The following is a 26,162-nucleotide window of genomic DNA, read 5'->3' as shown; positions in this document are numbered from 1 at the left end:
AAGTAAAATGGATGTTTTATTAAAAAAAAAAATTGGAAATTATTATTTCTGAAAGTAATGTTATAAGTAATATTTACTTTTAATAATTATATTAGAATGTCAGGCTTTATTTTTCACCAAGAGCAAAAACTAGTTACAAAGTTCGTCAACAGATGGCATTATTGGCTGTAAAAACTATATAATGTTTTTTTTTACCAACAGTTACTTCCATTCCATCAGTTAGTTTTATCCTAAAATTAAAAAAATTATTCTGTAGTATTTCTCAGTTACCAATGTCATCTCTTAACAACCATTGTAACCAATTTTTTAAAATTTGGTGAAAATATATCCTTCCTTTTGTAAGGAGAGCATAGCAAGCCGCGTGCTTTGATCTATTTTTCCTATTTTATTTATTTTTAAGATCAGTAATATACTGTCTGTCTATCCGGAGAACATCCCGCACAGAGTTTGAAGCTGACTGATATTAAGAAGACAAAGCAAAATGCATTTCAAAGTGGGGAGCTTTTGATACTTCTCTTGATCAACCAAGTCAAAATCTGTTCTAAATGTTTAACCCACATTCCTATTTTAATCTGTTTCTCTTCGTAACTGAAGACACTGACAGTTCTTTAAAATGACTAGCGAGGGAGTTCTTCAGTTAGACAGATAGTATTTTACACAATAATTGATGCTGTAGTTGATTTCTAAGGGGAAAATAAATGAAATGTGAATCTAAATTTATTCAAACCTCAAATAATTTTTGATAATAGGGAAAGGGTGTAGTAAAAATATTTTCATTCTCTTTAGTGTTTTTAATGATTATTTATATGATGTCATAAAATTTAGAATGACCAAAAAGAAAAATTTGAAAGAATATATCACATCGTTCTTGGTCGATTCGAATAGAGCTGGGAATGTTCATATTAGTGATTGTGTAAATGGAAAATACTAAAACATTGGATAACAAAATACTGCAATAATGTAATCCTTGTCTTTTTAAAAACAAAACAATAAATGCTACATTTACAGCATAAAAATTATACTGAGAAGAATTTATACAATGAGATTCACGTTTGAGGAAAAAATAACACTAAGATTATCAGATTTCTTCAAGTCAGTCACCTGAGAAATAAATAAAAATAACATATGAAACAAATGAAAATACCATCAAAAGTGTAAAAAAAGTTCTTATTTACAATAAAAAGATCTACTATCCCACCTGGAAATAAGTGTTTTTTTTAAAAATTTTATTATACATGCAGAATTATTTACATTAAATATAACATAACGTTTTAGTATATGCTGAAAAAAATATTGCTTGGTTATAACCAAAAAGATTAGTTAAAGAAATGGTTATGCAAATAACTATTTCAGTAATTTTTCTGCCTTTTAAGTGTATAATGATAAATTTACTGAAATGATTTTTTGTAACACAAAATTTGTTATGTGATTAGTTTTAAATTATAAATTGCTTTATAATTAAATTATAATTTGCTTTAAAGATAAAAAATGGAATTTCAAGAAGCATTGTATACATTTGTAAAATGAAATGTACTTATCTTGTAGCACAAAATATGTTCATTTGTATTTTTAAATGCATGAATTCTTTATTCGCAGTAAATTTGCAAAATAATAATCAAAATGAAACCTTCATTTTTTAAGCAGTCCAAGTAAATATAATATGAGATTTTAATGAACACACAGAAATGCTGATTAAATTTAATGAAGATTAAATACAAAAGAAAATATCATGAACAACCAATATTTTCATTTACATTCCATAAATAAATAACTTCATTTAATGTTTACTCTATAACTTTGTCTTTCTTTGTAATTAGGCAAATTTTTACCAAATAAAATATTAACATACATTTTCATTTTGGCATTCATGAAAATGTAAAATATAAACAATCTCAAATTTTATGACAATTAAACTAAACATTTAAAATATCAGAAAGTCTCTGTTTATTTCTTTTTATTAAAGTATTTAAATGTAACAGAAAGTATTACTGCTTTTCAGCCCCTAAGCAATTTTGCAGTTTGAACTGAACTTATCAAAAATCAGAAAACATTCTCTGTTCATTTTAAGAAAATTAGGAAATTATTCTTACGATAAATTTTAAAGATTAACAAAGCCTATTAAAAAAATTAAATCCTTTTAAAAAAATTACAAAACAATGTTTTATGCCGCATGTTAGACCTTCTGACAGAAATATTAGCACATACAACAGTTAATTTTATTCTCCGACCAGAGCACACAATTCCTGCAAAAAATTTTTATTTTGAAAAGTTCGTCTGAAAAGTTTTCTTATTTATCGGTGCCCTCTGTTGACAAATTTTTTAACTAATTAAAAAACTTAATGAAACTAAATATCTTACTTTCTTACTATAACACAGCAGTTCTATCTACTTCCATTTTTGCATGAACTAATTTTCAAACCGTTTGTCATTTCTTGGACATTTGGTAGGTAATTATTACAAAAGATCATTATACACTGATACTTACTTTAAAACTATAAACTATAATGCATTTTACCTACAACTCGTAAGTAACTGCATTACAGGAGTCAAATGAGCTATCATCATGCTTGCTCAAAGCATGAAGACTTGGACAGGTAGTGCTGTGGACCAGAGCCTCAGGAGTTGATTCTGAGGAAGATGAAGTAGGACTCCTTTGGCGATAATTAAGCACCTCATTGACCATTTCTTCCGGTAAAGAAGCCCCAACAGCAAAGTGGATTACCATACCTTGAAACCAAGGCTGAAGTTGCTCAAATGGAGGCCTTCAAATAAAATATTCATTTTTTATTATGTTGATAACATTAGAGTGTTATTAATATGAATTTTAATTAATTATCAAAAATAAATGAGCTTTTTGGTCCAACTTGTTGAAAAAAGGGATATTGTAATTACATAGACCCTAGGCTATTTTAAAAATAATATTTGACAAATTATATTATTAAGGTTTACAATAATATTTGTTTAAGATATTGAAAAATTATATTCAGCAGAAATTAAAAATAACTTAAAAACTTTATTTGCCAACTAAACCTTTTGAGGACTAAACTTGTATTAAATTTTTCAATATTTTATTTTATTGTCTTTTTGAGATTCACCAAACTAAGAGAAAATAAATGTGCTTCATTCTTAGAAACAAAGCAAAGAAAATATTGTTTGGTTTATATCGCTATCTAATTATTATATTAAAAAAATTTACTTATAATATTTACTTAATAGCATAGTATTAAAAATACTAGAAACCAATTTTTCATAAAGCTGCAAGAAATATATATTTTAAATTAATTATATATTTTAATTAATACTTTAATTTTAAGACATTTCTTTTAGATATGATTCCTCAAAATTGTTAATATATTTTTGAGCAGTTGATAAGTTCTCAATATGGTTACAAGTTTTTGGAAGAAAAAAAAAAGACTTTAAAGCCCAGAGTGCACTTTATGAGTTAGACAGTACAAAATTGAAAAATATAGCATTATGTTTTTAGTTCGAATACCTTTTTTCAGGGTCCAAATCACAGCAAAGAAAGGCAATGTTGTAGAATGTTTCTGGACATGTGGCACAAAACTTTTCTTTGAAGACTACAGTATTTAATCCAAAGTCATGGCTCCTCGGTAAATAGTCAGGATCAGCCAAAACTCTGCCAATAATCTAAGAATATATTGAAAATAAAATGTTACTACAATTCAAATATGACATCTTTATTTATTAAAAATGTAGTGTCATAATTAGAAGATTATATTACATCTGATCTAAAAAGAAACAAAATGATACTATTGCATGTTACTTTAGGTTGATTTTTATATATATATAAATTAACACAGAAAAATATAACTGGTTAAATAACACGGAATTTAAATACAATTTTAAAAATTAAACTTCTAAGAAAAATTTAGCTTGTTTACACATTCTCCCATAAACATAAGATGATACTTTTAAAGTTTTCAAGATTAAACTTTGGTTTAAAAATTTTGTTACTGTTTACATCAAATAATCAAACTTAAAGTTCTAAAAAAAAATTTTTTTTTTCGATCATCAAAATTCAACAACAAATTTTAGCTATTTTAATTTATAATATGCTTTGTACACAACTCTTTCTTTATTTTTAGAACACAGCAATATTAACCCTATCTGAATCCAATTTCGAACAATAACTGTAAAGAAAATTGAGAAAAAAAATTAGTTTATATATTTTGGTATGTTTTCATGTAACAGGTAATAGATTAAACTTAAAGCTACATTAAAAAGAGAATTTGCGGGAAAATGCAATTTTTTTTTAAATTTAATTTTGATTGGAACACCTTTTTTTTCCTTATTAAAATGTATTTCTTTTCATGCAAATTAATATGAAACAGTTCTGTAGATCATTAAAATTTTAAACTTTTATGAATAAACCATTCATCAGATTCAATTCCAAACCATTTATATTTGGTAACTTTTTTAAACATAATAAGTTAAGTATTCATGTTATTAATAAACTGAAATAGTCAAATTGACTATTTTTACAAAATGACAAATAAAAAATAAATAACTAAAACTAAACTATTGGCAAATTGTAAAAATACACATTTTTGAAAAATACATTTATTGAAAAAAAAAAGTAATACATTTATTAAAATGCATTTAATGAAAAAAAGAATAAATTTAATGATGTATATAATGAAAAACCATGTGAATGTGTGAAATAGGATTATTATTATTATTTTTTTTTTGCCTGCATAAACACCCTTCCTGTGTTTGATTTTCAAAAAGTGTACGGACTCATAGACTAGACTAGTTACGATAAACAATGACAAATACATAAAAAAAAGCACACAGGAGCTAATATTCCCTGTTTACCATAACTATCATTTCTGTGATAAGGGAATTTGTGAATCAGTTAATGAGTGTTCTGCATGAAAAAATAAATGTTGAAAAAGAAGCTGTGGAAAAAATTACCTCACATAAAACAATTCCAAAAGAAAATATGTCTACTTTCTCATCATACTTCTTCCCCTTCATCATTTCAGGCGCCATCCAATAAGGATTTCCTACAACAGTATATCGCTTTTTCCTTTCATATTTTTTTGGAGTACTTCGTTTTCCATATCTTCGAGAGGAGTGATGAATATTATGGTCAGAAATTATTCGAGCCAGACCAAAATCAGCCACTACTGCAGTTCTGTCCTACAAGACACAATTTGATACTTATTAATAAAATATAATTTTGTTATCAATTTATAACTACTCTATTAAAAAAAACCCTTACAAATAAAATACATTGTGATAAGAAATTTGTGTAAGATTTGATTTTGTAAAATATGTGCCAAAAAAATTTCGAATAGTTCGGGGTTATGTAAAATGGAGTGCTACACAAAAGAACATGTTTTCATTGTTGGGTAGAATTTTGGGCATCTTTTGTGCTATCTTCTGGTAGCGCAATTTCTTGTTTTAGTGTTTCAGTATGGCTCAATTAAGTCATGCGATTCAATACAATAGAACTTATTTCTTTGTGGTTTTTTAAAGTCTAAAGTTTATAACAACAAGTATTTGATTACTCACACTTTGAAGGATAAAATGGAATGCCCTATTCGGAAAATTCTGCAACAACAGGGTGGCCCACAAGTGAATTTGGGGACGCCCCATATGTTAAATAAACAAAAAAATTTATTCTCCTTGCTGTTGTTGCTTCTAATGCCACTTGCCACATTAGCAAGCCTGCTTGGCGAAGCCGAGCAATTTAAGGCAGAGAGTGTGTTTCTTGTTTTTCAGTGGCGCCATCTAGGGCCAAGAATCCGTCTTCAGCCACATCGCACGTCACACCCGTTTCTCCTTGCTAAATGAAGTTAGACAAAACTCACTAAAGTTTTAAAATATGCGCAATTAACATATATTTAAAGACGGTGTACAACCAGTGACCTAGGAGTCAAAAGCAGCCATTTTAAACTAGTGCTAATTTATATATATGTATGCGTGTGTGTGCAGGGGTGAAGATACAAATTTAATGCATCGAAAGATCCTCTGTGATTTCAATTCCTCTGAAAATAATTTTTTTTAACCAAAACAAATGCGATTCAAATATATATTTAAAAATTAATGATGCAAATAATTTATTTAAGGAAAAAAGTCAGTAATAAAATTGATTTTGTCCATCAAAGTTTTAATTCTTTTTAAACTGAAGAATATATAAGTTGCTATCAAATGATATAAAAAACTTAATTTATATCATTCTTGAAAATCAAATTTTCTTTTTAGTGGCCCTATTTCAAAATAGGTTGTATGTCCATAAAATATATCTTTTTATTTAAAAAATCTAATAATTTTAATATTAAATTTTCTTCCTACATCTGAAATTTTTTTTTGTCTTGATTGTAAAAATCTTTTTTTTAGAATTGTTTAATTAAAAAATGGTTCAAACATTATCAAGTAATAGATGCGTTGCTTCCACCTTTCGTTTTCATGGAAACTTAATCAAAAATATAAACTAAATGTAAAAATACATAATATTGTATAGTATGAATGAAATGCAACATTTACATAAATTTAAATATTCTAATATTATATTTCTTAATCTAAATTATCTTTCTTGAACTGTCAGTATGATAAACATAATAAAAATGAATTTCAATAGATTTTTACAACTTGTTAAAAACATATCTTTATAAAACAGTTAAAAAAATATAGCAAAAAAAAAATTAAACATTGTAATACTTAGGAAGAGTTACAATTATATGCAAAAATGCATAACTCATAAATTGTAAATATGATAAATATATTAAAAGTGTAAATAAAGAGCAGATGCAAGTAAAAATAAAACCCATACTTCTTTTACTAGACAGTTGTTTGAATTCAAATCTCGATGAATGATGTTCATTGAATGGAGATATGCCTAAAACAAAACATAAAACTATTTAACATACATAAAAATTACATTCAAGGCTAATTTGTTAATGGAAATATAGGATAGAACATTTTGTAGTTATTAGTATTTATTCCAGGAACCTAAAAACAATTAGAAACCAAATAAATGTTTAAAAAAGGTCCTGTTTAATAAACTTAAAGAAAGAACTTGTTAAATGACATAAACGTGATCATTTTTTCTTTTTTAAAATCAGCTTTAGAATACATGGAATTTTAGTTTTAGACTATGTATAATTGAATTTTTTTTAAAAATCAGGAATTTGAGTGACTTTAAATTACCATTTACTATATTTTCCTTCATTAAAATCTTCACTTACATTATGGGATCACTTAAAAATAGCTATATTTCAGTTTAAATTAATAGTTTTAAATAGAGGACTCTCCTATAAGCAAGATTTAAAAACAATGTTGTTTTTTGAACACAATTTTGGTGACTAAAGTTAGAATTTAATAATTTTGCAAACTGACTTTGATAGCATATGTAATATAGGAATCATGATGTTAAGTTTCATGCATAAAGCTATGTGTTATGTTTGTAAAAATGAATAAAGCATACTTGTTAGTAAAGTTAATATTTCAGTCATACATCTTAAAAAATATATGATACAAAGCAGAGTTGGCCGTTGATTACAGTAATCGATTACAACTGTAATTGATTACAGATAATTACAGCTATGTAATCAATTACTTGTAATCACGATTACAAGTAATCAATTACTTGTAATCGTGATTACAACTTTCAAAAAATTTTGATTACAGCTGTAATCATGATTACAATTTTGATTACAGTAATCAATTACTTGTAATCGTGATTACAACTTTCAAAAAATTTTGATTACAGCTGTAATCATGATTACAATTTTGATTACAGTAATCAATTACTTGTAATCATGATTACAAGTAATTGCGATTACAAGTAATCATAACAAAAACGATTACAAGTAATTATGATTACAAGTAATCAAAATATATGATTACATGTAATCATGATTACATGTAATTTGATTACATGTAATTGTGATTACTTGTAATCAAACTATACGATTACAAGTTATTACGATTGTATACTATAGTCAAATTTTTTATGTAAGTATTCATGTGTTTACATATTTTTATGTACATAGAATGTACGCACGCATGAACGTACAATTTGCGATTCCTATACATACAATGTATGCACAAACGTTGTTTGTACGTACAATATTCATAATTATATTGTAATATACTTAATGCAATGCGCATATGCTTAGTACATATAATTATGCATTTATGATACATGTACGCATGTATGTTAGTTTCTACAAAAAGGCAATGTTTTGTATCTTTGTATACATAGACAATGTATGTATGAACGTATATGAAAATAATGTTTATGCGTTTGCATGCTTTTATGTACTTAAGTACATATATTGTATAAATTTACGATAATAGCACGTATATACAATGTACGTTTGTATATAAAATTGTACGTATTTGCGTACAATATGTAAGAATGTTACTTAAAGGTACAATATATGCACATAGTTGCGTAAATAAAATGCGTACATGTATACATGCATATTTACATGTACAACCATATATGTGCACGCAAAGTACGTACTTATGTACAACTTACGTATGTACTTGTATAACTACATACTTTGTTAATACTTATGCGCATGTAATACATGGATGTACAAAAAATAGTTAGATGCACAATGTATGCATGTGCATACAACGTATACATGTACATAATTACAAGTAATGTACAAATACATGCGTATATTTAAATATACGTAATTACAATATACACATACATTGTGCATACATTAAAAAAATTTATATGAGTAAAGTTATTAAAATTTATTCTAAGGCATATGAAACTCGACCTCATATTTTTTAGAAAGCAAACGATAATTTTATTTGGAATTTCTAAATATTAATTCCACTCATAAAATTTACCGTTTTTCTTACCATTTAAAAAATTTCTATAAATCATGCATTATGTTATAAAAAAAATAAATCTGTATTGTCAAACATTTCATGAAAATACCTGAAAATAATTTTTTATTCAGAGAATTTCAAAATGATATAGAAGAATTAAAGCTGAAAACTAAATTTAAATATCGTTTGATTTTGTCATTTAACTTGCTTGAGTCATTAAAAGTTAACTTACATGCATTTTATTTATTGCATTGTACACATATTTAGACATAAATGTAATATACATATGTATACGTATAATGTATGTACGCATGTACAATGTATGTACATACATTCATGTATTGTACGTGCATATATAGTACATATGGATATGCATACATGGAACATATGTGTATTGTGCATGTGTGGATACATTCATTGGACATATATACATTGCACCATATGCATAGATAGGGATAGCATACATGTACACATGTAAAATTTGTACGAAAGAATTATGCCCAATATATTTATGCACATATGTACTGTATATGTACACGCATATGTACATTATATGAACATTATATGTTCATTTCATTATATGTTCAATATATGAATATACATCTGTACGCTATATGTATATACATCTGTACAATATATGCATCTCAAATGTGTGTATGTATGTACGTTATGCATGTCGAATGTATGTATGAATATATGTAAAATATAAATACGCCCAATGTACGTACAATCGTACACAAATGTATTATGCATATTTGGATACTTACATTGAGCATGAACATATTATGTACATGTACATAAATACACTGGACATGCATATCATGTACGTGTATACATACATATATTGTACATCCTACAGATATACCTATATTGTACATGCATACATATATTATACTGTTCATAAATAAATTGCACATACATGCATGGGACATACATTGTACAGACAATGTATATATGTTCGTACAAACACAAGTACTTGTATATACATGCGTACATGAACATAGATAAACATTTTACATACACAAATATTTGTATAAAATGCATATATTCATTGTGTATAAATGTACATGTCTACATTGTTCGCACATACATACGTAATTATTATCTATATACATACGTACATATATTTTATACCTACAATATAAGTGTATGTACATGTGTGTGAAAATAAAATGTCTGAACATATGCACTAGATAAAATCATATGTACATACATTTTAGTTACATTCATTTGTATGTATACAAATACGTACAAAATGCAGTATATGTTAATACGTGCAAAATGTATCATTATAAAATACATTCTACTATCTACTGTAAAATATAATCATTTATAAGAATACAATAGTCTTGTAATCGTGTAATTAGATTACATGTAATCATAATTACATGTAATCAAAATACATGTAATCAAATTACATGTAATCATATATTTTGATTACTTGTAATCATAATTACTTGTAATCGTTTTTGTTGTGATTACTTGTAATCGCAATTACTTGGAATCATGATTACAAGTAATTGATTACTGTAATCAAAATTGTAATCATGATTACAGCTGTAATCAAAAATTTTTGAAAATTGTAATCATGATTACAAGTAATTGATTACTGTAATCGACTATGTAATCATGATTACAGCTGTAATCAAACTTTGTAATCACGATTACAAGTAATTGATTACAGTAATCAATATTGTAATCATGATTACAGCTGTAATCAAAATTTTTGAAAATTGTAATCATGATTACAAGTAATTGATTACTGTAATCAAAAAATGTAATCGATTACATTTTTGGCCAACTCTGATACAAAGTAAGAAATTGATGAAATTTAAACAGAAAATGTTTTTTAAAAAAATGGAAAGTAATTTAGCTAGTAATCAGCTAAAATCCGAAAAGTTACATCAACACATTGTTTACCCTACTTACCCTAAAAAGTCAAAAATTTTAGCTGCCTTAGTTACAAAAAAAAATAATTTATAACACAAATTAGTTATATTTAAGTCATAAGAGTTTTCAAAATACAAAAGAGAAAACAAAGTAGGCTTACCATTCCAGATGCAATATCTCTAGCAAAGCTTACTCGCTGAGTCCATGGCAAAGTTTGATTAAGATCATGAATAATTTCTTTTAATGTACCACCACTGATGTACTCTGTGACTAGGTGCAATTTCTTGTCTTTATATAAGACACCAATAAAATGGAGTACATTTTCATGGCACAGTGATCGAAGTACTGCTACTTCTTTTAGAAAATTCTTTTGAGCTTCTTCATCAACACGATAAAGTTCTTTCATAACCATTACTTCGCCCGTTTCTTTGTGGGTCACCTTATAAGGAAACAGATGCTTTAGAAAAACTAAGTCAAAGAATACAACAACAATTATTATTTATGAAAGGAACATAAAATAGTTGGAAAAAAAAGAGGTAGTAAATTGAAATTTATGATAAAGGGTTAGGAGAGCTTAACTTACTGTTAGGAGGCTAAATATATATTAAATGGTCAAGTGAGACCCTGCCCTCCAACCAAAATTTAATTGGAAAGCACTACATATGAGGTTTTACAGCTGTTTTTCAAAAATAAATCTTGATAAACTTTAAAAAAAATATAAAAGAACATCAAAAGCATAACTTTACAATTGCAAATAATAGAGGTACTTTAATTCAAGATGTAAAAAGATTTAAAGTCTTCAGCCTTTTAACACTCCCCTAAAAACACGTTTTTACTAAAAGATATTTTGAATAAATGAAGATCAAAGAATTAATTTAAAAATTAAAGATGCAAGTAATTTATATACAGTAAAAAGATAATGAAATTAATTTTTACATAGAAGTTGACAACCTGCTATCATTTAATTCTATTCTAAGTTTCCAATTCAAAATATTCTAATTCCAGATATCATTCTTGCAATTTAAAAATATATGAAACATAACTTCTCAGTAAATTTTCATATTAAATTGATATTGTTTTAATTAATCTATCCTTAACTGATATAAAAACTAAACTGATTGCAAGTCCCAAAGCGAAGAAAATTTTTTTGCAGCTCTCAACCAAAACAGTATATGCATCCTAATGGTGGTAAATAAGGGTGGTAATAATTCCTACAGTCTGGTGAAAGTTTGAAAGTTACATTTAGAAATCTTAAATCTAAATTTCTTTTAATTATATTGTTATACTTATAAACATGGCATAAGTTTTTGTTTCTTCCAGAAAATGATAAAAAGCAAGATAGTTTTAAAATTACTTTTTTTTAACAAAACCGTATGAATCCTTAAAAAAATAATACAAATTTAAGTTTAAAAAAAAGTTAAAAATTACAGAATAGTCCCATAAAAGATTTCTGCAAGTGCATCAACATTATACTCACATTTTTGAATATAGCTGTTCCTTAAAAAAAATTACGATAATATTTACTCTATTGGAATATTATGTAAGTACCTAATGGAGGGTCAGGGGGCTGTGATTTTCTTGTTTTGGTTAACAAGGGTACATGAACAATGCTTATGAAAGACATTAAAATCACTTTTATAAATTTTTTTTTTAAATTTAAAAAAAAAAAAATTGCAATAAGTTTGGTATTCGTATTAGTTAAGTTGGGTAACTGGTAAGCTTCATATTTGAGTTTGGGGGGAAAAAACTGGAAATTTTTTTTTTCTATGAGTTTGAGGTCAGAATTTTTTAACCACAGTTACATTGTAAATTAAAGTATTTGCAAAAGGTTCTTAGGAATATATCACTTTTAAAGCATGTCTGATATTTCTAATAGCATACACTAATATGGAAATCTTCTTGTGGAATTATAGAGATTTCATACATATCTCCCAATTATTTTTTACGCTTAAAAAACTGGTTCAATTATTTTTAATACTGCATGTTAATTTAAAGTGTTGCGGTATGTTTGAAACATTCCATACCAACAAAATATTAGTCGTTCAATTTGGCACTAAAGTCAGCAAATACAAACTAATTTGATTCGGATAACAAAAACAAAAAAAGTTGAAAAGAATAGAGTTTTGTTTTGTGTATCTTGTTTTGTGTAAGCATCTTTTTGTTTAAATTAAATTCTGAATGTTAAATTACTAGAGTGAAAATCAGATATAAAGCAAAGGAGAGAAGGGGATAGTGATGTACTTTCATAAGCATGGGAGGAATTTGTGATTTGATTATTTCTGCTACCAAAGATTCAATATAATTTATTCACATAAATTTTGACTTTACAAAAACATAAAATTTGAGCCACTCCTTTATCATATGTAAAATGTTGTATACAATGCTTTATTTAAAAACCTGATTCATATAAATTTATAAAGTCTCCATTGAAAGATTTTTGAAAATTCAAACATATTTTGTATCTTCGAGTTGAGAGAAACATGGAACATAAGTTAAATTTTCCTTATCTTCATGTTTTTGAGGGAGAAAAGATATGAATTTATGATAAAAATATTCCAGGATATTGTGAACAGAATTTGGTGAAATTTCTTTTTAATTTTATATGACTAACTAAAATCTTGTAACATGCATTTTAATTCCTTTGTAGAACAAATAAAATATTTTAATTGAACTCTAAAGTTTTATATTTTTTTTAAAACTAGAAACATATTTAATAAAAATAAAACTACACATTACAAGATATTAGTTATACATTAAACAACGAATCCCCATTAAACTCAATGTATAATTTTTTTGAGACATTTGGACCAGAAATTTGTATTCTTTCAAAAAAGCAATAGTCATAAAACTCTAGATCAGTGGTTGCCAAATCAATGAAGTTTCTGAGCTAAACTATTGTTTCTTTAAGTAATACTGTGAGCTATCAATCAAAAACTACTATTCAAAAAATAAATATTTCATGCATCAACACAGTGAAGCATCAAAGCTAGCCAAAAGGAGTGATAATGTTACCTACTGAAAATGTCCCCATTAGCTACTTGCAGCTCCCCATGGTTGGTTTGGCAACCACTGTTCTAGATGGATGATATAGAATGTTATTTAGAACATAGAATGTTACTTTCATAAAATAATTGGAACCAAATTTTGTATTTCTTTAATTCCAGTATCTTAGGTAGAGTATAGGCATGTTCTTGTCTCCACCTAAGATATTTTCTTTAAAAAGTGAACATTTAATTAACTTTCTAGTTTTGAAAGATTTTCTTTAAATTTAGGCTTAAGAATTTTAAGAGCAACATAATAAATAACTCTCAGGTTGCAAAATCTTAAAGCATTAAAAAAAAGTTTTTTTTAAAACATATTACAGTAAAAATAGTACATTTCTTTAGACATATGTCGTAAAAAAAATAGTGTTTACATTAATGAGCACTGAAATCACTTATGCAAAAAGGATTTTGGAGTACTTATTTGAAATAGAATTTTACTTCAAATATTTGAATAGTCATATTTCTATTTCAAAAGCTGAACCTCATAATATACTGTAAAAATATGATTACCTGAAACACTTGGCCGAAAAACCCTTTTCCTAAGAGTTTTCCCTGGACTAGATCAGAAGCACGAAAAATTCTGTGATTCTTCGGCTCAACACGGAATGACTTTGTACGACTCAGATCATACGAGTTTTTATTGGAAGCAGATGAGTCACTAAAAATTTTAAAAAAAAACATATATTATGCTATAGCATAATTTATTTTATTTTTTATATTAGATTAGAAATATCAGATATTAAACATAATATCAATAAAAAGCAATCCAATTATAAAATTACCTTATTCATGCAAAAAAAGAGCGAATTTATCTTTCTTATCCTTCCAAAAAAAATAAAAAATAATAATAATAAATAAATAAATGTAAAAAAAATTATTTAAATCAAAATGCAAAAAAATTTGTTCTATATTTTAATGTTGTTATTTATTTACGTTACGTTTAATATCAACTTATGTTCACAACAATGGCACTGTATATTAAATATTAATTTTAACTTGCACATTAATTTTAACCTGAATACATATTTTCATTGCAAATATCTACAAAGTACTAAAAATAATTGTTCATTGAGTACTAAAAATAATTGTTCACTGTAGAGTTAAAAACATAAATAATAGAAATATTGCTACATATTTAAATTTAAAAAATTATCATATTAAAATGGGTAAAGTTTGTAACACTGTGAAAAATAAAATTCATAAAAAATAAATAAATCAAACTTATCAAAGGTGTTTTAAGGAAGCATTGGTTACTGATATTGATATCACTTAATGGGAGGAGCTCTATAAGTAATATTCCATTACATTAGCCAGACAAAAGGAAAATTTTTTTCAAAGGAGCAGTGAATTCAAAATAATAACAATAATAAATAAAACTCAGTAAGAGTAAGTTATAAAAGGGTTGTTCATTAAATAACAATATTATTCAAGAAGAGGGGAAGGCAGGCCCTGAATGATATCTTTCAACCCTTTAAAAGCATATTTAAACAGTCTAGTAAACTTTTTTTTTATTTATATAAAAAGTATAAACAACCAGACATAGTTCATGTTATTAAGGCCAATCACATTTGATGGCTGGGACACCTTTATAGATCTGAAGACCAAATCTCCACAAAAAAAGTAACTTTTTTAAAACCAGAAGGAACAAGAAAAAAGGGTCGTCGACTGACTAGGTAGTAGGACGAAGCAACACCTCCTAGAATAAGTAAGGTCTCAGCATGGATTAAATTAGTAGTCCGATGTGACGAAGTTAACTGCGCAGTTGATAAAAAATAAGAAAGACGTCATTACGTTCGGGGTACTAAGCTGCGCAGTGGCTGAAAATATGAAATATGTCATTACGTTTGGACTACTAAAGGATATTTATGGTAACCCGTGCAGAGGCCTACTCTTTTCTAGGAGGTATTGGACGAAGTTGAGAGGGACCTAAAGATAATAGGAATAACTAATTGGAAGGCCATGGCACAGAATAGATCAAGATGGCAAAAACTTATTGGGACGGCCTTGGCCTGTCATAGGCTGTAGTGCCCAAGAAGAAGAAGTAAACTTTTGACTCATACTTTAAAACTGTATTGATTTTAGCTTTTCTTTTTTTAATCAATAGATGCATATAGATTTTTTTTCATAACATCTATGCCAATATATTCACAAAGACTAATAAAAATTTGCGATTAAATGTTTTAAATTTTAGAAGAAGTTGGCAGAACATATGGAAAATTAATGTGACACAGATTTAAAAGCATATTACTCACCAAGCAAGAAATCTTGGCAAAGAGGAAGATCTTTCTTTGCTACCCCGTTTAAGTTGGCGTGATCTTCCATCCCTTTTTTTGTACAGTCTTTCTTTTGTTACTTGCTGATGTGAATATGGAATGGCTGGATGTTTAGGAATAACATTGGGATCGTGCTCAATGGTCAGCTGCAAGGGCTTGTTAGCAGTTTTAATCAGTTCCTCAATCTGGAAGAAATGACAAATCTGAAGTAATTTAAAAAGAAAATGGGACAACTCAGATTAACACTTTATAAGTAACAGCCTCTTACTTCTTCTAAAGCTTGATTTTTGACTGGCACCCCATTGACCTCGAGAATACGATCTCCAACGTGAATTGACATCAGATCTGGGCTCATATCAATACTAAATGAAAGAGTTGATGGAAAATTTGTAGGTTGCTTTATAAGAAGTATATGTTAAAAGTTTTATCATACAATTCAATAAAAAAGAAACAGCACTTAAAATATATTAAAAAAAATTTTTATATGTATTACTATTGCATCAAGACTTCCTCATTGTTTCAGCTCAGAGGGAGAAAAAAAAACTAACGATAAAAGTTCATATGTTAGTGCTCTTTCATTTTAAAACCAAACATGCCATCAAGACAAAAATCCTTACATGATGATTAAAATGTATGCTTGGCTTAGCACTGTCAGGAAATGTGATGTCATAATGGTAAGCAAAAGTGGAAGATGATCTTTTATTAATCTATATAAATGGTACTTACAATACGCTTATTTTAAGATACCTCGAAGTTTAGAATAAACCAATAGATTACCATATATTTTCGAACATAAGATGAGACTTTTTAGGAAATTTACAAAAGATAAAGTAGGAAAGTGGCTTATAATCAGATTCCCTTTATTTAAAAAAATTCCAGGATAACATCGCTAAAAGAAATACTTCTCCTTTTGTCAAGCATTAGCAATAATCAGTAAAGATCGTAAAATATACATACGAAATCTAAAATAATAGCTAAAAAATTGAAATATTAAAATTTAAAAAGAAACACTTCAAAAAGGACAACTTGAAAGAAATACTACTATTTTTTAATTTTCTAATAATGAATTAGGAAGGTTCATGCTTTTTTTACTCATCATTCACTTTTTACTGGATCTACCATTACTACAATAGATGAGGGCACATTTTTATTTCCAAGCAGCGGCTTATGTATGAGTTTTGAGTGAATTTCTAAATAAAAAGCATACTCTTTAGCTTTCACATGGATGTGCTTAGATTTGGAAATACAGTGGAACTCCGATTTTACGTTGTCCGTTTCGTACATTATCCTGCTTCTTACGTCATTTTCTGCTGATCCGTAAAAATTGCCTATACTGATAATGTTAAGAAATCCCGGATTTTGCGTTAACCCTTTTATGAAAATCCCGCTTGATGCGTTTTTCTACAAACAGATCAAAAAAAAGTTTTTTATTCTATTCGAAATGGTTTTACTCATTTTTCCGTGCTAGCATACCAAAAGAGATTTTCAGTCAGTTTTGTTTGAGTTTAAAGGCTATAGCATTTTTTCTCATCTTCAAAACCTCAGTCATCATGTTCTTTTCTCGAAAGAAGATGTTGAAACGAAAATGCTTTTCTCTGGCCGAAAAGGCTGAAATCATCGAAAAAGCTAAAGAAAGTTGATCTTGCCAAATCTTTGGGTATTGCTTATTCAACTTTGCAAATGACTTTAAAGCAAGAAGCTTCAGTAGAACTAAACCAGGGTTCGTGATTTTTTTGATTTTCTTAAAAAAAATCAAAAAAATCGGATTATTTTGATTTCTATTCAAAAACACTATAAGAGCTTTAATTTATGATTAAAAAAACCTTATAAATGTTTAATCAAAATTAAATTAATATTAAAACTATATTATAACAATATTTTAGAAGCTCTAACTTACTAAAATAATTTTCCATTATAATGCATAGCGACCATTTTGATACAAGGGCATGATTGAAATTAAAAGACAAGATAAAATAGATAATTTAAAGAATACTACTTTAACTAGTAACACAAAGTTTCAATTAGCCCACCATAATTTAAATTTAAAATTGTGATCTCTTTTTTTTCTCCTCATGATTTATAAAATGGCAAAATAAATGCAACAGATTGTGTTTATAAATGTTGTCATTCATCAAAAAATAAATATTCAATCTATAAATTTTTATGTTAAAATATTCATTTTTAATCCTATATCAAAATACATAAGTTAAGCTAAAAAACATTTTAAAAAAATCTATGTACTCATTGGATTTTTTTTCACAAAAGAAAATCTGATAATTTCAAAGATACCGTAAACATATTATAAGAAGAAGAAAAAATACCAGTTAATAAACCCTACTGCTTCAAATAGACTTTGTAAGGGAAGAATGACACTATATCAGGAAAAAATATCTGTACTCAGCTTCTTTTTTTTTTCTTTCTATTTTTGGCATATTAAGGTAATTTCTTTTTAATATTACCTCGCGCTTTAGAAACATAGAAATTTCCATCAATAAACTATAATGTAGATTTGAATTCCATGCTTTTTTAATCAAAAGGTAGAATTTTAATTAACATTTGCTTTTCTTTCTTTTTGAAAAAAAATCATGTTTATTTACTTTCTACAGCTATGCAAGTCTATATTAAGACAGCATTAAATATTTACTTTAATCTGTACTTTCAATGTTAAGAATCAAAAGATTTTTAAACATGTAATTTCAAATGTGTTTAACACACACCAAGAAAGAAAGTAATTTCGTTAACTAAAATTAATTAATGCAGCAATTTATTTAAAATAAATTTTAAAACTAAGAAAAGAAAATAATAAAAGTATCAATATTTAAAGCACTGTTTTTTAACTTTTAAAATCAATATAATATATATATATATAAATTAGTTGATTTAAATCAATGATTTTTTTAAAAAAATCATTTGATTTTAATCATGATTTAAATCGTGATTTAAATCAAGCTGATTTAAATCAAGCTGATTTAAATCAACGAACCCTGAACTAAACGCTGAAATACTCGGAAAATAAGCCAAGAAGAGAAAAACCCTTAAAACATCTTCGTACGATGAGTTAGAAAACATTTTAATGAACTGGTTCAAGGAAACCAGAGCAGCAAAGATACCTATACATGGATCCATCCTGAGAGAAGAGGCGCTTGAAATTGCTGAAAGGCTTAAACTCCAAGGCTTCAGTGCTTTAAACGGCTGGATCGATCGATTAAAAAAAAAGGAACAATTTATGCTTCAAATCTATCTGTTGCGAATCCGATAGTGTGGATATGACAATTGTGTAACAGTGAAAATAAGAAACTCTGCCAAATTTATTAAAGGGCTATAATCCAAGTGACATATTTAATGCGGACGAAATGGGATTGATTTTCAACCTATTGCCAAACAAGACATTGACAATTAAAGGTGAAAATTGCCATGGAGGAAAGCTTTCAAAAATGTTGTTTTGCTTTGTGCAAATGCCGATGGAAGCCAAAAGTTAACGCCTCTTGTGATCGGTAGAGCAGAGAAACCACGGTGTTTCAAAAATATCAAAAGTTTTCCTACCGATTACACTTCAAACAAAAAAGCATGGATGACGCAAGCATTATTTAAAAATTTTCTTCGAAAACTGGATAAGAAAATGAATTTTCAAAAGCGCAACATAATTTTATTCCTAGACCAATGCACTGCTTATTTAAACCTTAAATTGAAAAACGTGCGAATAGAGTTTTTTCCAGCTAATTGTACGAGCAAACTTCAACCACTGGTTTTAGGAATTATAAGATCATTTAAAGAGAGTTGCCGGAAGCAACTGGTTAGAAAATCTCTAATGTTTCTTGATTCCGGTTACTTTCAGGATGCTTCTAAGGCGAAAATTAATGTTCTTGAGGCTCTTAATTTGATATCTTCAGCTTGGGACAGTGTCGACCGAAAGTGCATTATCAATGGATTCAATAAAGCAGGATTTTCAATATCGGAGGAGGAGAGCACTGTTGTTTTGGAAGAAGGTAGCGTGTCTGAAGTTGAGGACCTTCCGGAAGTCGATGATGCATAACATTTAATAATCACATCGACTGTGACACAGATATCATTACTTCAGAAATCCCTTTCATAAGAGATTTAATGCCTGATTCCGACGATAGTGCTGATGACGATGAAATAACAGAAGACGTGCCAACAGCTGATCAAGCGATACAAAGCATAAAAACTCTAAAACAATTTTTACTTGCAAATGTAAATCAAGTAGAAAATTTGCAAAAAATTTTTAGTATTGAATGAGCTGTATACGAAATTGTAGCTAGAAACGAAAAGCAAGTAAAGAGTACTCATTTTTTCCATCAATTTAACTGGTAGGTGTCAATTTTTAAAAATATGCATAGATTTTTTTTAACCCCGATTTTACGTTATTCCGCTTCGAGCGTTTTTTATCGTTAGTCCGACAGAAAACGTTAAATCGGGGTTTCACTGTACATGGTTGATATAATTTTCATATATTAATAGATATTATCTTCACCTCACTGGAATAAATCGTTATTTTTAGCAATTAGGAAAGAATGGAAAATTTTTTACAAGTAGAGATAAAATCTCAAATACGTTATACAAAAATACTCACCTATAGTGGTACAACAATCTGAAATAAAAACCTGTTACTTTATCAAATTATGAATGAGAATAATTAAAAACTAATTTTTCAAAATTGTTTAAGCTTGAATATTGAAAAAAATATACAAACAAATGAATAGAGATAAATTAATACATACTCTACAACATGAACTCCTAATCGAACCCCACTGATTGTTGAGCATTTTGGATTATTTACAGAGAGCTTAATTTTTCTTTCACAGCCGCTGTCATTCACGGGAATTTCAACAAGCTGGATACTGTGTGGTAGGCGACTGAATTGCTCAGCAATGGGCTGCATATGTCTTTTATAACAGCCACCACTAGAAATAAAAGTTAATAAATTCCCTTACAAAATTCAAAAATAACATTGATGTTATTCGTGAAAAATTTTTTTATTTCATAAAGTAATTATATTTAAAAAAAAAAAACATTATAGTACAAACTTTATTTATATTTATAATTTTAACAAGCTAGATGTTATCTGATTGTCTTATTCAGTAATGGAGAATAGATTTCCTCTTTCTTATATATTTACAAGAGCTATCGTTAGAAATTAAGCATGAAAATGCATTTATAATAGTTCAAACTTAAGTTAAAACCAATATCAATGCCTTACAGTTGTGAAAGCTGAATTCCCCCAACTTTTCTTTTAAAAGTATTAATTATATAAACTATACTTTCTATAATAACAAATAACATAGCAACAAACACGAATTGAAACTGGAGAAAAATTATTCTTAAGCTGGATATCAACCAAATACAAGGTGTTTTGTAAAGACAGTCCTTAATTATATACTTTTAGAATTTTTGTCAAAAAGTATACACCTTAAGGGTCCTAAATTAGAAAAACAATAGCCATCAAAATCTGTTTAATCATTAAAGATGAAGGTGCCATGAAAAACCAGTTTAATTGTCTATTGAAAATTAGAGTTGTTTTTAATAATTGCTCTCTATTTCTTCCAACATCAACCTTGTTTAGTCAGATTTTGATAAATTTTTTCGTTCCTGTATTCATTAAATATCAAATTGCAACTATTACTATGTATACTTTTTTTTACTTCATTCCTCATTGTAAATTGAAAAATACATATTAAGGGTGGTAGTTACTGCACATACGGTATGTTTATATGGATATATAGAACAAAAAATAAACCACAATATAAGTTAAATTATAGATTTGAAATTGCATGATTTGTTAATATAATGAAAAATTTAAGCAACACATTGAGAAAAGAATAAAAAATAATATAGAATACTAATAAAATGATCACTTTCATGAAACTTACCAAAATAACTTTGACCGTTCCACCAAAACATATGAGTCCCCATCGCCAATAAATCCACCACAATTGGTACACTTGAAACATTCTGGATGGAATTTATGATCACCTGCAACCTGAAAATAGAAAATTTTGCTTTAAATTAAACACATTTGTTATAGTGTCACAAATATTTTAGATGGTGTTTTGCCTCACAAATTTTTTTGAGAAAGTGACTCTTTTCACTTTTAAAACTTATATTTTTCAGAGCAATTTAACAAGAGACTGTAATAAAATCATAAATATCAGACAAAACTATAAACTTATAGATATCATGTCACAATTACAATAAAAGGCAATTAATGGCATAAAGATTATTAATCTGTAAAATTTTTTGAAACAGTTATCAAATGATTCCAGAAGACTATATGTGAATATCAACACGCGATGTGCCAAAAAATATATTTAATTAATACAAATTTACTTGCCTTGAATTACTAGTTATTTAGCTCACAACATCAATGTTTACAACATATTGAAATTAATAATTACTTATCGGTTTGTGATTGGCAAAACTAACCAATTATTAAGTTATTATTACTAATCGATTAGTAATTAGTTTAGGTAGGAGCTTGGTAAAACACGCCCATCTTTATTATAAGTGTATCAGTAAAGTGCCATTGATGCATCAGTTGTTTATTTATTTGGCTGTAGTTGATATTTTTTAAATTAAACCTAATTCCTTTGAAAAATCCTGAGCTAACTTAAGAGGATATTCATAAAAAAATTAATGAAAAATTATATTTCTTTGTAAAAATTGAAGGGGAGAAGGGGAAAAATTGAAGGAGATGAAATTTTATAATTTGTTGAAATATTACAACAAATTATAAAATTTCATTATAATCCAACAGACAATTGCAAAATAAAGATACTTAAAGTTATAAAACAGACGACGTACACTGCTAAGGAAATGTTTTAAATGATATTTTTACACATAAAACAACTTTATAAATTCATAAACATATGATTTATTCAATTTTGTTATAAATTTAAAACTTTAGACTGTTCACTTAATGTTTTTCATAAGACATTATGATAGATATGCAATTCTTAATTATTGCTTATTTTTAAGAAACTGAAAATAAATAATTAATATAAAACTTCACTCCCCAAAATATACTTCTAGAAAAAGATTTGGACTGACTACAACTTATATTTTACAGAAACAGCATAACCCTGGCATACATAACAATAACCCTGGAAAATTTTATGCCACATTTTGAAAGATCATGAAAAAGTTTCAAGAAATGGTATTATTCATACCTATATGAAATTCATATAATAAGGTTGCTATCAGGGTTGGCAAGATTTTGCCACAGGTGGAAAAAACCATGGTAAATACCGGTAAAAACCGTCCTGGCAAAAACAGGTTTTTGCCAAGCAAATTGGCAAAAAGTGGCAAAAACCTATATTTTCCAAGATGAGAGGACAAAAACACATTTTTGATACAAAATTATTCCTAAAATTGAAATACATACTATAAATATAAATAATTACAAAAAAATTAACAAAATTATTATTCCATAATTAAATGATAATGTAATAATATATCATTTTAGTAGTTTAAAACATTATTGATTGGAAAATTTGTGATTATTCTTTTTTTTCCAGTGAAATGAACTTATTTTAAATTAATATAACTATAACTCAAAACATAAAATATCTATCAACATGTGTAGTTAATTATTGTACAAATAATAATTTTTTATAATAAATAATAATATTATGCAAATAATAATATTTATTTATTTGTAAAAAAACATTTATTTTAGGATTCTAAAATGAAAAGAGATCACAAACTTTCAATCTTTTAAAAATTATTACCATTATATTAATTATTAATATGTTAAAAATAATTTTTTCATGTAATGTATCAAAATTATTATTCCTAATGATTGATTTAAATTTGTTTCAAGTATTTTGTAATAATATTTAATCAGCAATTTAGATAATTTGGTTTTTGCCGGTTTTTACCAGTTTTTGCCACTGTCCTGGCAAAAAACCCTTTTCGCCGGCAAAAACTCCAACCCTAGTTGCTATATAGCAAATATATAAAATTTTGACAGCAAAATTGTAAGTAGAACTAAATTACAGCTTTTTTGTTGTTGATTAAGAGAAGAGTAAGGGATAATTGTCTCTTTCTCCAAAAACCAATTTTTTCAGTGATACATATTTTGTGTTCTCATTGACAAGTATATGTATTTTGTGCCCAAAAATATGTTTGATTTTTAATAAGGATGCATATATGAAAAAAAAAAAAAAAAAAAAAAAAGGCTAAGTAACATCAAAAAATTGTTAATTCTTTAAAATCATTTTTTAAAAAAGTAACTAATTTTCTTAGGTAGAATTTATTAAAAACATATAAAATTAAATCTCAACACAAAAGTATGTGAATTAAAATGAATCAATCTAATGCAATAAACATTAGCTGTTACATAATTATAAATATTCATTACCATAACTGGACCCGTAATAACAGCATTGCAATCTTGGCAAGACTCTCCGTACTTGGACCAATAATCATCTTTGCAAAACAAAAGTCCCTCTTTTTCAAAATACCAGTTAGATAACAAGATATCACAAACAGAGCACCTATGAAAATAAAAGTAATTATTATACTAAAGAAAGTTAAAAAGATAAAGTAAAAAAACTATAATATAGAAATAGAATGAATTTTTAGGAAATAAACTGAACAAATTGTTCCTCAAAAGAAATAAGTTAAAACACTGTTAGTAAAGGAAGACAGTAAATAACTAAGTTAAGATAAATTAATTTTACTTTTTTAAAAAAAAACAACGATAAGCAAAAATTCCTCGTTAACTTGTAAATTATTATTAAAAATTAATTTGTAAGCTCAAAAAATAGCTTAATACACATTATTTTGTTGAAAAATTTCAATATTTGATTAAAAAAATTCATGAAGTAAAGTTCATATCAATTTTATAATTTCAAACTTTAGTTACACAGTAAAATATGAAATAATTCTATACTGTTATACTATACTAAAGGATATGAGTTATACTCTTCACTCTAGTCACTTTCTGTGAGGCTTTTTTGTCTTATTCCTAGAGGACCACTGCCTGGAGTTTGCTAAGATTTGGCGTAGATCATGATATAGAAATCTTCCAGATTTCTTACATAATAAAATTGAAATTTCAAGAATTGTTTGGCATTATTTAAAATACTTAATTTGAAGGAATATAATTGATATTTTTATTAAATCTAAAGTAATTATTATAGAAATTAGATGGATTAGCAATTAGAGATTTGACAATAATTTTTAAACTAAAAATTACATATATACACTTTACCTAAAACTTAATTTGAAAAAATAAATGAGACATTTAACAGGTTTTATCAACTGTATTAATTTACTTGTAATTTTGATATTTAGAGTGGAAAAAATCTTTTAGATTATTTGTACCAGTACATTGTTGTGACAAAAAGTATCAATTAGATATTAGTCAGCACATTTAGAGACATTAGATTTAAAGTAAATGATGACATCTGCTTAATAATATTAAAAACACTGATTAAAGGAAACATCAATATAATACCCCTACACTGAAATTAAGAAACATCTTAGCTAAGTCATACACAAGATTGAGAGAAATTTTTTAAAATTTTAAATTAATGAGTAAACTAAAAGCAATTCGTGGTGAAATAGAACATAAATTTCTTTCTTAACGTTTTACCTAAAGCAATCTACATGCCATTCATTGCTTAACGCCTCTAAAAATTCATCATCGTCGATGATATTCATGCATCCTGCACAAACACTTGAAGATTCATCTGCTAAATTAAAAAGAATAAACATAATTAGAAACCCATAAACTTGGCAAGACAATGTATAATGAGAAAATAAAATAATTTGATGAGTTTCAATTTATTACCTGAAGGAGATGGTGAACTATCCCCCATATCTTCATTCCTAAACGTCAACACATATTTATAAATTCTTAACTCACGACGATGAAAGCTTCTGATATCAATCAACATACAGCTTGTTGCCAAAAGTTATATGAAATTCAAATGAAAATATAGAAATCGAAACCGAAACCAGTCAAATTAAACTTTTGACTTTTACCTAATTTTCCTGTTTAAAAAACTGATTTTGAAAGACAAATAATTTACTTTATAGAAATGTATTTGCCCACCATTTGCGATTTATCAAAAGACGGGTGCTAGATGTGTCTTCTTTTGTCATTCGAAAC

General features: G+C 26.9%; 1 protein-coding gene across 4 annotated transcripts; it reads right to left on the bottom strand.

Moving 5' to 3' along the window:
• Positions 1 to 383: 383 nt before the first annotated feature.
• LIMK1 (LIM domain kinase 1) lies at positions 384 to 25,987 on the bottom strand. 4 transcript variants are annotated; one of them, XM_087164012.1, is made up of 15 exons: positions 25,842 to 25,987; positions 25,644 to 25,743; positions 24,405 to 24,540; positions 21,916 to 22,025; positions 20,767 to 20,949; positions 20,619 to 20,636; positions 16,296 to 16,389; positions 16,007 to 16,212; positions 14,265 to 14,412; positions 10,871 to 11,149; positions 6,800 to 6,865; positions 4,936 to 5,163; positions 3,494 to 3,648; positions 2,486 to 2,762; positions 384 to 1,101 (listed from the first exon to the last, which is right to left on the bottom strand). In XM_087164012.1, the coding sequence occupies exons 1-14, from the start codon at positions 25,945 to 25,947 to the stop codon at positions 2,516 to 2,518; spliced, it is 2,076 nt and encodes a 691-aa protein (XP_087020138.1). In that variant the 5' UTR covers positions 25,948 to 25,987; the 3' UTR covers positions 384 to 1,101; positions 2,486 to 2,515. The 4 variants fall into 4 exon arrangements, with proteins under 4 accessions (XP_087020138.1, XP_087020139.1, XP_087020140.1 ...); XM_087164013.1 differs by having other exon boundaries at positions 25,644 to 25,740; positions 25,842 to 25,980; XM_087164014.1 differs by lacking the exon at positions 20,619 to 20,636.
• Positions 25,988 to 26,162: the final 175 nt, after the last annotated feature.

Source organism: Parasteatoda tepidariorum, chromosome 5, assembly GCF_982258835.1.
Source record: "Parasteatoda tepidariorum strain Cologne lab strain chromosome 5, Ptep-v5.0, whole genome shotgun sequence".
Taxonomy (NCBI): domain Eukaryota; kingdom Metazoa; phylum Arthropoda; class Arachnida; order Araneae; family Theridiidae; genus Parasteatoda; species Parasteatoda tepidariorum.
This window is presented reverse-complemented; position numbering and strand designations above follow the sequence as displayed.

Excerpts from the sequence above, each read along its gene's own strand:
- LIMK1 (XM_087164012.1), bottom strand. The coding sequence starts at position 25,947 with ATGTTGATTGATATCAGAAGCTTTCATCGTCGTGAGTTAAGAATTTAT. Across the intron at positions 25,744-25,841 it reads TAGTTCACCATCTCCTTCAG|CAGATGAATCTTCAAGTGTT; the intron begins GTAATAAATTGA and ends TTTTTAATTTAG. Across the intron at positions 24,541-25,643 it reads TGGCATGTAGATTGCTTTAG|GTGCTCTGTTTGTGATATCT; the intron begins GTAAAACGTTAA and ends TTATTTTCATAG.